We start from the raw sequence: 16768 nt of genomic DNA, 5'->3' as shown, positions 1-16768 counted from the left end.
TAATTAGTAATCTTATTGATTTCTAATTTAATATTGTCTCATACATCTTTGCATGATAGACTTCATAGCAACCATTCCTTTAGTATGTAGTTAGCAATCTTATTAGGCTTCAGGTTCCAAAGAAAAGTTCATGAAACAACTAATCTTCAATCTAGCGATAAGATTCTGCCAGTTGAATTTTGATGCACCATATGAAGCCCAGTTTTTAGTATATTTGTTAAAATCTTAAGATTGAAAATTTATTTTGTTAAGCACTAATATATGATAGTTAATCCCTCATGTTGTATCTTTTCATTAGTTCACTTCATATATAATATTAGCCCTTTAGTAATCCTCAAATTGATCATCAACACTCTGTTTGTCATCGTTGGACATTTTAAGCATTAACATTATGCACTATTGGACTTTTTAATCATTGTCAGACATTTCCAAAAATATCAATGAACATCATATTGTGCTTAGTATAAAGAGTATAACAGAAAGTTATGACTCACGCAGATGAACATTTTTTGCCACTAACATACCTGTTATGCATCATAATTAAGGTAACTAGCATAATAACCCGTGCTAGGCACGGGTCATTTTCTAGATTTTTTTTATGCGTCATGCAATTATAATGTTCTTAGTTGTTTTCTTATTTTTAAATGTTGTACAATGTCTAACGTATATTAAATACAAGTTGATTCTTTATCAACATGTATTATTTTCATACAATACATTACCAAATTACACAACATTTCTAATATAGCTCATTAAGCAAAATATATAAATTTTTGGTTGTGTTGTAAAATTTGTATTTAATGAATGTATATAAACAGGATAGTCGATGTACGTTTAAAATAAAACGATTAAACTTACTCTGTCGAATGTCGTCACTATGTTTACAAAAAAAGCTAAAAATTAACATATATGTTCAATATAAAGTTGACCAAAAATTTTGAGTTTTATTTAGATAAATTATATGTACTGCTAAGTTCACGACTAACTTACAATTAACTTACGCAATTTAAAAAGGTAAAAAATACATAAATGAAGTCAGAATGACTTGCAATAATAATATACAATAATGTAAAATTTACAATACTGTCAATATAAAAGTTGATTTTAATGAAAAATATTACTTTTTAAAATATAACGTATGTATGTATGAAAAAATGTTATTTTTTTATTTACATTACTGTTAAAAAGGTAAGATTAAGTTATATGTGTATGTGTTAGCATGTAAATTATCATATGTTACAATTCTGAGTAAATTATGATGGTTCAATTATTTATATACTAAATATATGATTTATGCACATTTATATTCATTATTAACATTTACTGAGACAATTGATTACTTAAATAACATGCATTTATAATTATTCAAAAATTAAAATTATGTAATAAATAAATTACAATAACTTAGATTTGGTATTCACATTATCACTAACAAACAATCCATAACTATTTTTTACGCAATCGAGTACCAATCATGGTTGTAACATAAAATTAAATTATAAATTAAAGATTTATTATTGATATTCATTATTTTTTTCAAGAACTCGAAGGAAAAATTATATTTATATCGTAATTTAAACTGTTTTTAAGTTTCTTTAATTACGACTTTAATATTTCTTCATGTAATAATTTGATAACATTGTATAATATTCTCCTAAAATTAAATATTTTTCAATTCGATAAAGTTTTATAAGTATCAGTTGAACTGGTTAATTCCTTCAAATTATTGAACAATATATATATATATATATATATATATATTTCCCTTTAAATAGTATTAAATGCATTGAAACAAGGAATTTTTGCATAAATACCCAAGTTGCAGAAATTTTTTGCAAAATATGGATCAACCTCATATGCAACCACATATGCAACCTTTGTCCGTATTTTTACAAATATATTCATAAAAAATAGTATTTTGGTAAATTTTGAATCAAGGAATTTTTGCATAAATACCCAATTTGCAAAAAATATTTGTAAAATATGGATCAACCTCATATGCAACCACATATGCAACCGTTCAACCTCATATGCAACCACATATGCAACCATTGTCCGTATTTTTACAAATGTATTCATAAAAATAGTATTTTGGTAAATTCCCTTGAATCAAATGTTATAATATAGTAAAGATATAACTTTTATTTGTATAATTTAAAATATTAAAATAATTCAAAATATTTGTACAATATTTTCTTGATCAGTGAATATTACTTATCCAAATGAATTCTTTTTAAAAGGCTAGTTTTTTCAAGTGAAAAATGAAAAATAAATATATTAAATATATCATCGCAGTTTTAACAAATCTCGTGAGATCTTATATCAAATTTTGATATTTTTAAAATCGAGACAACTCCCAAGAACAATTACGCTACCAGTGAATTTAGTAATTTTAATATCAATTGACTTGATCCAATCAAGACCTCAAATACATTAATTTATATTAAGATAAGCTATTTAAATATTTTACATTATTGATAAGATATTCTTTGCGAGCTTGTAATTTAAATTTACTAAACGTAGAATGTGACGATGTTTTTCTGCCGGGTCATGTAGTCAAATTTTGAGTATTTTTTTAACAATAAGCCAAGTTTTCATTTCAAATTCGAAATAAACTAAAATGCATTGTGTAATATCCTGTAATTTTTAAAATTAGATTGATAATAGAATAATAGTATAAAAAGGATTAAAATCAGATAATGATTAGGATATTAAAATTGGATTAGACTAATGAGCCTAAAATTTGGATTAGATTCTAATATGGATAACTTGTAGGTTAAGATATAGTGTTTTGTATTCGTCCTCCTCGTTTTAATTATTAAAATTTGTAGGGCTCTTTTCAGCATAAATCAGATGTATTGTAAAATTCGTAGAAAATTCATCGTAAGTCAGAATTCAGTGATCCTGGACTTTTCGGAAAGGTCTTTTCGTTCTCTACAACTTTTATGTTTCGTGTTTTTCAAAAAAACATCGTTTAGAGCATCAAAAAGGCTAATTTCAGATCTGATCAGGCTTTGAGGTAAATACTTTTTGACTTACTTTTATTTTCGGAAAAGTTTTGATACTCTGATTTTTGAATTTCGTATAAGTTATAAGAATTCTGTTTCGAACTGTATAAGAAATAAGATACGAGAATCTTTTGAAACCCAGTCTCTACGTTTTCGAACCCGTTCATAATTTACACTATAGTTTCAGAACTAGCCTTAGATTCCCTTAGTAGGCGCACAAGTGTGCAACTTTAGATACCTAAATTTAATAACATTTTGTTAATGGCTTATCTATTTGGTGACTTGCTAACTGAATATATGTTGTTAAATTTAATAACAATTTAAATAACACTTTTTTACCAACGGAATCCAAACAAAATTATGATTCTAATTTTTTTCACTAAACCTGTACATATTCAACAAAAGATAACAAAAGATAGTTGTGTTTTATTGATAACAAACCATCATCTTGCAATACAAGATGAGCAAAAGATAGCAGATGAGCATAATTTTCTCTAAAGTCTTACCATCTGCCCAAAAACTACACCATACCAAGATATCAAATCTAAATACAGAATTACCAAACCTAGTAGCTTTTAACTAGTACAAAACCATGCGTCCATATTATACGCAACATAAATAGTCTAGGTCAAAATGCATAGTGAACCAAATACTAATTTCCATCATCTTGACCATCTAAATCAGCACGGGAACGAGGAAGTCGGACTGAATTAGCCTCGATAATCACAGCTAACTGATTTTCCATCGTTTTCATCCGTTCGTTCAATTTTGTTAGCTGGTGCTTAAGCTTTATCCTTACGAGTATACTTGTAACTATACTCGTAAGGATAAAGTAAAGCTTTAGAATGAATTAAAATAGTTGTTAAACGTTCCGGAACGTCGAGTGGAAATCTAATTAGGGTTTGATTTCGGATTGTAGATTCGGATCGTGAAGGCATTCAGACTAGGAAAGGGAAATGTATTCTAGGTGGCAGTAGTTCAAACCCCGTGAAATAGGAAAGTGGAACCAGGAAAGTAACTCTGCCTTCTCTTGTGAATTATTTATAGAGAGGAAATTATTGATGCCATGATTAACTAGAGGCTTTTTATTGAAATTGTGATATAAATGTTATTATTTCTGAGAAACCCTGTTATTGTTCCTTGTGAACCTGTTATTAATTCTAAGAAATCCTGTTATTGTTCCTTGTGAACCTGTTATTGATTCTGAGAAACCCTGTTACTGTTCCTTGTGAACCTGCTATTGATTCCGAGAAACCCTGTTATTGTTCCTTGTGAACCTGTTATTGATTTTGAGAAATCCTGTTATTGTTCCTTGTGAACCTGTTATTGATTCTGAGAAACCCTGTTATTGTTCCTTGTGCACCTGTTATTAATTCTTGAGAAACCCTGTTATTGTTCCTTGTGAACCTGTTATTGATTCTTGAACCCTCATGTTGATACTTGTGCTATATCTATCATTGATCCCTTGAAATACCGTAATATTTTTCTTATAATGACTTGATATGATTATTGTTCAACCCTTTATAGTAACCTTTTTATTCTTATCCTGATCACCTGTTGATACCCTGAATTCTCGTAAACCCTATAAGAACCTTTATGAACTCCCTTGCGTAATATCTCGATTATCCCAAATCCTTCATTCCTTTGTCTATCTTATTCTGTGATGATCCTCAGAACTTTTTTGATTCCCTAACTTGTATTTCTTATTTATCATTTGATCAAGATCCTTAGTATTGATCCTTGCTTACCATTGATCCGTTCACTTTCTTTGAATTCTTGAATTGAACTTAAGAATGATTTTCGACTTGAAAGAGTCCGAATGATTTCATATTCTTGGTAATGATAAAGTAAACTTAGTCAAACCTTTCTTTTCCAACACAAGGTTTTCCAAATGAATTCCTGAGGGATTGGATTGAGACGTAAGAGACTAGTGGGACTAGTCCAGTCATATAAGAGGCTAGCGGGGCTAGTCCAAATTTAAGGCTGAAATTATGTCATAGGTACCTTAACGACCAGATGGAGGTCAGTATGGGTTGATCACCCGTATTATTATTTATGAAAGATAAAGTAGTCCAATCAAGGGTTCCCTATCACTTTATAAAGAGAAATTGAATACCTTTACTCAATAATTGCTTCTTTGAAAATGAAATGATCTAATATGATTTGAGATAAGTTGATTGTGTTATCGTTTAGCATACAGCTTTGAGAACCCTGATTTTATTCTAATATTGTTATCAATCATATAATTGATTCCCAGAGTTGAATAGATTCTTGCTTTCCACTTGAAAGATCCATGAGATCATGTTAATGATTTGTGATGAATATCAGCTTTCAGCATATCTTGAGCCTTGATCCCTGAAATCCAAACCTTTCTTCATAACCCTTTCATAGCCCAAATACAGAAATCTGCCACCTAGAGATTTAAAGAAAAATGCTTCAAGAGTTATTTCGATATTGTAATTGCTGCATCATAGAACTGTCATATATTACTTGCGGAGCTTTATATGCTCATATATTTTGCTTTGTTCTAACCATGGCAGTTAAGCGAGAAGATGGCCATACTTAGGCGCACTGCTCATAAGAGCGTACCTGGTGGCCCCTACCGTGCGTAGGCTTCCAGATGCCAGAGCAGGTAGTACAGGTTGTGTGAGCAAGCACTTAGTTGAAAAGTTTGTAAAGATACAATGAGTTATCTGTTGGTTCCAAGTCGGAATCGATTGTGTAAAATAATTATTATTTTGGGTTGTAATATATATTATCTGGTTGGTAGTTGTAATCGTGTCTCAAACTTAATCCTGTTTAGATCATGTTAATAGTTAATCGGGGTTTGTGCTTATTTATTGTTATTTTAATGGTGTGTGGGTCCCCATTTTCTAACCCTGAGATTGATTGCGTCACAATTGAACATCTAATGTATACTCCTAGCCAATCTCTTCTCCTAGATCAACCTTTTGAGATTGATCAAATGTGACTATAATTTGGTATGTTTAACATTTGAAAATCTTGTAGAATTTTTTTGGATGGTCCAATTATTTATCTTTTAATAGTTTGATTTTGGGTTTTTTCCCCAGATTATGGATGATTAATAGTTTATGGATACATTGGTCCATGACTTGAACTTTTTGGGGAAATGATGTATTAGATTAGGCCGATTGTTGTCGCATTTAGCATACCAATATTTCATGTAAAACTTATATTTAAGTATTCACATTTTGCTTGTTAAATTTGACCAAAACCACTTGATTTTATAAATTTGACCGGAAAATCAAAATGACAAATTATAAAATTCACTGAATAATTTTGACCACTGGACTTCATATTTATAAATTTGACTAACAAAAATGGGGTCGAAATAATAAAGTTAACCAGAAAACTAATCAGTCAAATTTATAAAACTGACTAATAGCCACGAGGTCAAATTTGTAATTTTGGCCGCCGTTGGTCGTATTTCGGTACAAGAGGTGGGAAATTCAAATTATTTTAAAATTTTGAAGTCAGGAGTCAAAACATTTATATGACTATCGTCGGTCAATTTTATTCGAACAAATTTAATCGGTCAAACCTATTTTGCTAAATTTGACCAGCGTAAAAAAGACCGACACATTTCGGTCATATTTAACCAAATATGACCAAATATGACCGACGACAGTCAACTTTAGTTAAATATGACCGAAAAATTTCGGTCATATTTAACCGTTTTTCTTGTAGTGGATATAAAAGATGTATAACTTTGCTTGACAAATAAAAAAAGGAGGAAGAAAATTAAAAAAATTGTGATTCATATACCTTCATTAAAATAAAATAAAAAGAAAGAAAACATAATATATATAGGCAAATGATCAAATAGAAACTAAAATAAAAATAAAAACTAGAAAATAATCTAAGGCATTACATTAATCTAATCTAATGGCCCCCCTAAAAGCACCACACTCAACTAATATGCACCCTCTCACACACAATCTCAGCTTTTCCCCTCCATTTTTAATTTGATTTTTCCCATCAAACGGTAAGCGTTTTTTAAAATCCGACTTCACTGTATTTTTCTCCATCTCTCAACGATCGATTTACATACCATATATGATATATTTCGAGGTAATTTAAAAAAAATATTTAATTTATAATTTTTATATATATATATCAATTAATATCTTAAGAAAATATATATTAATAATTTTAAAAAAATCTTTATAATGATATCTTTTATGTGTTTAAGATATTACATATTTTGTAGACTATAGTTTTATTATCCATAGTACATAACTAATATTCCTATATAAATATTAATATTTCAATTCACATTCGGTTCGGTTCAGTAGGGCTATTTCGGTCGGTTTAAAGGTAAAAGCCGAAATCATCCGAAATAATTCGGCTTTTAAAATATCGAACCATAACTAAACTAATCTGTAAAAAAATTTAAAATCATATATTACCATATTGAATTAATATATTCTATTTATGCACAGGTCCAATTTAGCAAATCAGTTATAGACAATACCTTTGGCGATGCTCTTAACTTCTCTTTTTACATTTCTATAGGATTTATCCTTGATTTATATATATATATATATATATATATATATATATATATATATATATATATATATATATACTAGCTTAAAACCCATGCGATGCACGGAATGCACATATCTTATTTAATATTACATAATTTTAGAAAAAAATACTTGAATTCAATTCTTAATTTTATTCATTTAAAATTTTAAATGATATGATTTCATGATAAATATATAAGTAAACGTATATGTTCATAACTTTTTAGAACATTTAAATTTATTTAAATTGATAGCATTTGTAAGGGGAAAATATTATTATAATGAAATTATTATTTTATTGAGGGTAAAAATATAATGTCTCCATTATGTTGGTACCTTAAAAACTATTATCTTATCATACTGATTACTTAATCGATTAATTATAACTCTATAAAAGATATTTGAAAAAGACAATATTACTGATTGAACGATATAGTTTTATTGAAAATTCTAAGTGTATTTAAAAAAATTATGTTTTAAATAAAATTTGATTTTTTATTTCACATGAATAGGATACGAATTATACTTGGTCTAATATTAATTTGATTTATCTCGGATCAGTGATTTACATTATTTTATTTTAGTCCGGTGCCCAATACACTTACCAAATTAAACTAATTATTTTTAGTTTAATTTTTTAAATTAATTCCGGATCAATAAGATAATTTTTGTTTTAGACTGAATAATTAGTATATATGTTTTTTTGGTCGAATTGTATTTTTATTTTAGTTTTGTGTTAGTCTCAATCAATTGTGTATTTTTTTATCCTAGATAAATAAAATAATTATTTTGTTTATCCAAGTTAATTAGTATAATCTTTTTAGGAGAATTGATAGTATTATTATTTTATCTTAGTGCGAGTCACATTATATATCAACTAAATCTTAAAAATTATATTTAGTTTGTATAAATTTAATTTAGTCCGAAGTAACAACTTAGAATGATATAGAACTCGATATGAATTAAAATTTAAATTGGTAGAAGAAGTTGAATTTAATATAAATTATAGTGATACAGAGTTCGATATAAAATAGAATTAAAATTGGTAAAGTAATAGAGGAACTTGACTTCAATGTCAATTAGAATTAGAATTGATCGACCCAATAATTAGAATTAGAACAATCAAATAAGGGTAATTAAGTAATTTCAGCAAATACCGACCGATCGACTACCAAACTTTTAATGTTTCGTCTATTATAATATAATATAAATATTTATTTATTTATTTATTGTTACAAACCGTAATTTTGTAAAAAAATTCAGAATATTTTAAAATTTTAAATAGCTTAAAAAGATAGTATTTTTTGTAATTTCTCTAATTTTCAATGCATCTTTACATAATCAGAATTGAGTACATAAAGTTTTAAAATTAAATAATACAATTGCTATAAATTCTTTACTGAATACTCCCATAATTACCAAAAATATTATTTATATTAACATATCAGCGGGTTTGGCATATAAAAAACCTAAAACCTAACGTGTCCACTAAGCAACTCAATCATATATCTTTGATGAGCATACTATTGCCCCTGTTGTCTCCAAGCTCTATAACCACCATATTAATGGAGCCACCCTCCGATGGCAAAGACCTTATATCCGAGCTTCCCGACGATTGCTTGGCCTTAATATTACAAAGGGTCAGGCACAGATACCTTAATTCCTGCAACCTTGTTTGTAGTAGATGGTTTTTGGTCCAATGCCAGAGCCAACAATATCTTGCCCTGTCTATCGCACAGATTAATAGATCATCTATCCCTAACCTGTTTACAAGGTTCAGCTCTGTCACGAAACTCGTTATTCAAGGCGGAGTTCATCAGAACTCCAAAATTAATACTCTAGGCAACGAAGAATTAGAATTGATCTCAATCAAGTGCATTAATCTAAGAACCTTGAAACTCCTCTATATGCAGCATGGGGACGTAGCGGCCGTTGGTATGGCTGCATTAGGTACTCATGCAACACGTTTGAAAAATTTATCATGTCGATATTGTGGTTTTGGTGCTAAACCTTTGAATGCTTTGCTCTCCCACTCTTCTTCTCTCCAGACAGTTTCTCTTTGTAGATTTGAGCCTCGTGAATTGCTCATATATCCTGGTGCAGCAGCCGATTCATTAAAATCTATAAGATTGAAGCATTTATCTAGTAACCCTCAGTGGTTCGAACCACTTTTAATTGGATCAAAGAACCTAACATCTTTAAGAATTAATCAATGCCATTGGGACTGGAGTGGTGTTTTGAATATGGTTGCCAGTAGAGACAACTGTGTGTTTAAGGTTTCTTTGTATGAAGTGGAAGTGATCAAAGATATTGGTCTTTCTGCTCTCTCCAATTCCTCGAAATTGGAATATCTGAACGTAACCTCCTGCTACAGAAGTCTAAACGACGAAGCACTGATTGCAATCTCCAACAAGTGCCTTAATCTTACAACCTTCAAACTAACTGATCGATGTCACTTGGTGACTCACCTTGGTATGGCTGCTTTAGGAATGCACGCGAAGCGTTTAAAAGAGTTTTGGTGCAAAAATTGTAATTTCGGGCCTAAAGAACTGAATGCTTTGGTTTTTAACTCCTCGTCTCTCCAGAAAATTTCTGTCAAAGACCTCCATGGAGTACATAGTGCAGACTTAATTTATCCTTGTGCGGAAGGCTCTTCACTAAAATCTATATGCTTGGAAAATCTTTATGAAAATCATTGGCCTCAGTGCTTCGCACCACTTATAACTAGATCGAAGAATCTGACATCATTAACACTGTTGCGATGCAAAGGCAAATGGGATAATGTCTTTAGAACGCTTGCAACTAGAGAGAGTAGTTTGTGTGAGGTTAATTTGAATGAGGTACATGTCACTGATGCAGCCTTATCTGCTCTATGTAGTTTTTCGAAATTGGAGATTTTACATGTAATTGCAACTCCAGATTGCACAAATCGCGGTATTGTATCAGTTGTGGAGCACTGCAAGTTATTAAGGAAACTCCACGTTGAGAAAAGGAGGATGAAGCAGAACCTTAAAAAAATTGCCTGTATTCAGTTAGCAAGTGTTATGCTAAGCTTCAGGTTGTCATACACCAAGCCTAAACAGGTACTATGCAGAAATAGTTAGTCCTAAAACATTATTTGATCTTTATGTTACACAACGCAAAATTTACATTAGGCGGTCATGTTTGGTTCGTACAACCTTAATTAAGTGCAGTAATCTTACAACCTTCAAACTCGACAACGTTACCGTGTTTGACGTTGGCATGGCTGCATCAGGTACCCATGCAACGCGTTTGAAAAATTTCTCTAGTGCAAATTGTTGGTTTGGTGCTAATTCAATGAATGCTTTGCTCTCCCACTCCTCGCCTCTCGAGGCAATCTCCTTTAACGTAACTATTTTGGAGGGTGAATTATTACCTGCTGTAACGGCCTCTTCGCTAAAAACTATACAATTGAAGAATGAATATCCTGCAGTCCGAGGTTTTCAGTGGTTAGCATCACTGATAACTGGATCGAGGAATCTGACATCATTAAGAATAAAGAATTGCATAGGTGAAGAATGTAGTAATGTTTTGAAAATGCTTGCCAGTAAAGAGAACAGTTTGGTTGAGGTTTGTTTGAATAAATTGCTATTCAGTGATATTATAAATATTGCATTTTCACTTGTACATAATTTCTAGAAATTGGAAATTTTACATGTAACTAATTACAGATCCCCAATATCAAGGTCTAAACGACAAAACATTGATTTTAATCTCCGCTAAATGTCCTAATCTTACAACCTTCAAACTCTATGGATCTCACTCGGTGACTCACGTTGGTATGGCCGCTTTAGGTAGGTATGCCACTCGTTTGAAAAAGTTCTCGTGTAGAAGTTGTAAGTTTGGGGCCAAAGGTATGAATGATTTGTTCTCTTGCTCCTCGTCTCTCCAGGAAATCTCTGTGAAGTTCCTCCGTGGAGATAGTACTCAGCTGATAAATCCTTGTGCCTTAGGGTCTTCACTAAAATCTATACACTTGAAGGATCTTTATGGTGATCACTGGCCTCGGTGCTTTGCACCACTTATAACTGGTTCAAAGTATCTAACATCATGCAGACTGTTGCTATGCTTTGGCAATTGGGATGATGTTTTGTATAAGCTTGCAAATGGAGATAATAGTTTGCCTGAAGTTTATTTGAATAGGGTGCAAGTCACTGATGCTGGCCTTTCAGCTCTATCTAGTTTTTCGAAATTGGAGTGTTTACGTAAAATTGGAACTCCAAATTGCACAAATGCTTGTATCTTATCAGTTGTGAAGCAGTGCAAGTTGCTGAGGAAGCTTCACATTGACAGTTGGAGGACGAAATGGAATCTTGGAAAAGATGGTCTTTTTTCAATTGGCAAGCATAATGCGAAGCTACAGGTTGTCAAACACTGGAAGAAAATGAACGTCTGTTCTGATTCTTAAGATGATTCATAATTAAACGTATAGCCTTTATTCGGGTCTGCCTAATTTACTGAAATGAAGGTTTAGCTCTAACTAGTTTATTTACTCATACTATTGCAATATTGAACTACATTTGGCTCATAACCTTATGAATGAGTATTTGTTCTCATAAATTCTTGGGATGAGCGAGGATCGAACCCAGGATCTGGGACGACAGAAGATAAACTCTTAACTATTCAACCGTGCTCAGATGCTAATAGTTTTAATTAGGCTACAATTTATTGAATATTATAAGTTTCACATGACTTCAGTTTGCGTACTTTTTTACTGTCATAGTGGTATTTCAAATCCCTGTCGTTTGTCGGTGTCTAAAGTTTTAAGCTAATGGAATCATTTGATATTATAAGTTTTCATCTGACATTAGATCTGTGTTTCTCACCATCATAGTTGAATCTAGGTAATGTTTGTAAATTCCAATACTTCTGCAGTTAGGGTCAATAAAAACTTGAATGGCACCTTCATTGACATAATCCCTATTTAAAGGCCAGAGTAGTCAGGAAAACTGAATGTCTTATAACTTCTGTATTTTATAGCCCTGAATTAGGATTAGACCGTGCATACAGCTAACTCTTCTGTACCTTACTTTCGAGTAGGACATACAAAACTGTACACTGTTGATTTTTTAGTTTGGCAATGTTCATGTTTTTTTGTTGATCATTTGAGCGTCTCCTTTGTCTAATTCCTCCATGATCCTTTTCTTACATTTTATGAATATATTAGCATGAACTATGAAGCTTAAACTTGTGAACTATGACTCTGCAGAAGTTGCTAGTGAATCAAGATGATGCTTCCACTTTCTCTTTGTCAAAGTTCCTGAAAAATGACACAGAAGTTGTCAAGGTCTGAATGTAATCGTGTAACTAGTTTGATTTGGACGGTCATTACCTTCAAGATCACCAAAAAACCAGTTACATAGATCATTATATAATCACAATGCACTCTAGAAATGCATCTTCTAGTCGATTATTGTGAATTTTTAGATCGTCGTCGGGGATAAACGGAGAAGAAAAAAAAAAGCTGAGTTAGTTTGAGGTAATTGCAGGAGAAGGGATCGTGATGGTGTAAATTGCTTTTACACACGTGTAGGGGAGAATTTAATAAGGGACAGGGGCACGTGCAGCATTGTTGCTAGACCTTGCAAAGCAGAGGTTTAAGTGAAGTCTTAAGAATGCTGCTCATTTTATGCAAAGGCAAATTCACTTATACGAGTTGGACTTTTTGGTATATACACCGTGTCCCTGGACACTGCAATGCACAAATTTTTACCAACAACCAGTGTTCCAGAAATCAGCCGTATTGCCGATAAATCGGTCGAAATATCAGCCAAATCAGTGCTACCGATATTATTAATATGAATCGGAGCAAAAAATGTTCTTGTGAGATCGGGTCAAAAATCGGCTTAAAATCGAAAAAACAAACAGGTCAAAAATGGGTTTCAAACTCAATGCTATTTTGATACTGTTAGGTGTCCTAATTTATGGTTTCGTGGGTGGCAGAGTTTGAGTTCATGCTACAAATAAGAAGTTTGAATTTTATTTATTAGTGGTGGTCTGAATAGGTTGAAGTAGTCTTAGGTTGAAGTAGTCTTGGTTGTTGCTAAAATAAAGGAAATCATGGGCATACCCACGTTTCCACTAGTTTCCTAGTACTTAGGATCAGTAGAAGTTCTTCTATATATTGTGTATTTTGCTTTGAGAGTGATATGAGAAAATTGCCCCAAAACTCTCTTTTCTGCTTTCTTCTATTTTCCTTCTTATTTCTAGGCTATTGGAGCAGCCGTAGGTGCCACCATAACAGTGGTATCAGAGCCAGGCCTGATCCAATGGAGACACGCAAACAAACTTTCGAAACTTTCCAGCAAAATACTAATGAAACGCTTGAAAAATTGACTACTATGTTCCAACAATTGGTGACTGACGTCCAGGCTATTAAGGAGAAGAATGTCGCTTCACCCTCAGGATCCGGCCAAGGTACCATTATTGGGAGGGAAACTAAGCCGTACCTGAAACTCTATTTTCCCAGATTTAGTGGTGATGATCCTACGGGGTGGATTTACCAGGCTGAACAGTATTTCGCGTTCCAGAATGTAGCAGAGGGTGACCGCGTCAGCTTGGCTTCGTTCCATCTTGACGGTATAGCCTTACAGTGGCACCAATGGTTTGCGAAGACACGCGGACCGATGTCATGGGCAGAGTTTACCAAAGCATTGTTGCTTCGATTTGGGCCAACTGAGTATGATGACCCTTCGGAGTCCTTACACAGGCTCAAACAAAGTACTACAGTTGCGACTTATATTGAGTTTTTCGAACGGCTGTCGCATCGCATTGAGAACCTACCAGAGTCGTTCTTACTGGGTTGTTTTGTGGGGGGCCTGAAAGAAGAAATTCGTTTGGAAGTAAAGCTCAAGAAACCACGTACTATTGTGGATGCAATGGGATTGGCTCGGCTGGTTGAGGAGAAGATGGGGTTGCACCGTCGGGTTCCTCCTTTCACTCGAGTCCCTAGTTTCCAACCTCCATCTTCAACACCTCCATCTTCAACACCGACTACCGCGGGACTTTTAGGCCCAGCGCCATCTCAACGTTTGGCTTTACCGGCTCCTAACCCAGTCCGCCGTTTATCAGGAGCTGAGGCCAAAGAGCGTCGGGAAAAGGGGTTGTGTTATTATTGCGATGAACGATATATGCCAGGTCATAAATGCAGCAAACCCCAGTTCTTCATGATCAGCGACGTGGAGGCTGTGGAAGACAGTACCAACCAAGGAGAAGCTGTTACGGACGTTCCTTCTGACCAGGACCATGCTGAGATATCTTTTCATGCCATTTCAGGTTCTTTTCTGCCTCAAACTTTACGATTGCCTGGCAAGCTTAATAACAAAAATGTGGTGCTTTTAATCGATGGGGGGAGTACCCACAATTTTATCGAGCAGTCAGTGGTGGAGCGTTTTGGGCTACTGGTGGACACGACGGCCAAGTTAGAGGTGGTTGTTGCTAACCGAGAAAAGTTGTCTTGCGTGGGACGAGTTACGGGTCTTACAATTCTCATTCAGGGTTACAAGATCACCACAGATTTCTTTGTTCTACCTATTGCAGCTTGTCCCCTTGTCTTGGGAGTTCAGTGGTTGAAGACGTTGGGCCCTGTCGAGATCGATTTCCAGAATTTTACAATGGGGTTCCGTCAAGGTGGTACAACACACAAGTTGCAAGGGTTGCAAGGTACGGAGCTGACTGCCTTCAAACCCAGCGAATTGATGGGAATGCAAGGGTTTGCCTTACTTCTTCAGATTTCTCCAATGGCAGCAGAAACTCCTCATGACTCTATCCCTTGTCCAGAGGTCCAGCATGTATTAACCGAATTTGAGCAGGTCTTCCGCGAGCCAGAAGGGTTGCCTCTTCAGCGTTTCCATGATCACCATATTCCTCTCATGCCTGGGTCCAAACCCGTGAGCTCCAGACCATACCGACAACCTTACTTACAAAAGACTGAAATTGAGAAACAGGTCGCGGAATTGCTACAGAAGGGATTGATCCGCCCCAGCCACAGTCCATTTTCGTCACCGGTCTTGTTAGTAAAAAAATCTGATGGCACGTGGCGCTTCTGTGTAGACTACAAGTCCTTAAACGATATAACTGTCAAGGATAAATACCCCATTCCTATGATCGATGAACTCCTCGACGAATTACATGGTGCCACTATTTTCTCCAAGCTCGACCTCCGTTCCGGCTATCACCAAATTCGGGTTAGTGAGCCAGACATTTCCAAGACGGCCTTTCGTACGTATGATGGTCACTATGAGTTCATTGTTATGCCTTTCGGCCTAACTAATGCCCCGGCTACTTTTCAATGTTTGATGAATGACATCTTCTGGCCACATCTACGTAAGTTTATTTTGGTCTTCTTTGATGATATTCTTATTTATTCAAAATCTTTGACAGAGCACCTTGATCATCTACGTACGGTTCTGAGTTTATTATGTGCTAATCATCTCTCTGCCAAGCTTTCAAAATGTTATTTTGGAGTGACCCAAGTTAACTATTTTGGTTACGTTATTTCTTCGGGAGGTGTAGCTGTTGAAACTACGAAGGTGCAGGCTGTCCGTTCTTGGCCGACTCCAACGAATGCCAAAGGGGTTTGAGGGTTCCTTGGGCTGGCTGGGTATTACCGGAAATTCATCCGGGGATTCGGAGGTATTGCAGCTCCTCTGCACAAATTAGTAGGACACGGGCCTTTCAATTGGGATGACCAAGCAGAGACAGCGTTCCAGACTTTAAAGATGGCCTTGACAACTTCCCCGACACTAGCTTTACCTGATTGGACGCACCCGTTCACAGTAGAGTGTGATGCAAGTGGGGTGGGCATTGGGGCCATTCTGACTCAACGAGGGCGACCACTGGCCTATTTTAGTGCCCCTCTAAAAGGAACCATGTTGTCTTGGTCCACATACGAGAAAGAAATGTTAGCCATCGTCAAGGCAGTTCGCAAGTGGCGTCACTATTTGCTTGGGCGGCCATTCGTGGTGAAAACTGATCATGTTAGTCTCAAATACTTGCTGGAACAACGAATCACTACTCCTGCTCAGTCCAGATGGTTACATAAGCTGCTGGGGTTTGATTACCGAATTGAGTATAAAAGTGGGGGTCTCAATCAAGTCGCGGATGCACTCTCGCGACAGGCTGAGTGTCAATTCCTCGGAGTTTCACACCCTTGTTCTACCATCTGGGCAGACATTCAAACTGAGGTTT

The 16768-nt window shown here is 34.2% G+C and overlaps 1 protein-coding gene across 1 annotated transcript; it reads left to right on the top strand.

Annotated features, from left to right (window-relative positions):
- The first annotated feature begins 13848 nt into the window (after positions 1 to 13848).
- LOC141719982 (uncharacterized) lies at positions 13849 to 16161 on the top strand. Its single transcript, XM_074522344.1, has one exon. It carries the CDS (start codon positions 13849 to 13851, stop codon positions 16159 to 16161), a length of 2313 nt encoding a protein of 770 aa, XP_074378445.1.
- Positions 16162 to 16768: the final 607 nt, after the last annotated feature.

This window comes from Apium graveolens, chromosome 4, assembly GCF_009905375.1.
Source record: "Apium graveolens cultivar Ventura chromosome 4, ASM990537v1, whole genome shotgun sequence".
NCBI classification, from domain to species: Eukaryota; Viridiplantae; Streptophyta; class Magnoliopsida; order Apiales; family Apiaceae; genus Apium; species Apium graveolens.
Note: the sequence above shows the minus strand (reverse complement) of the source record. Positions and strands in the feature narration are given on the sequence as shown.

Coding starts and splice junctions, on each gene's coding strand:
- LOC141719982 (XM_074522344.1), top strand. CDS start 13,849: ATGGAGACACGCAAACAAACTTTCGAAACTTTCCAGCAAAATACTAAT.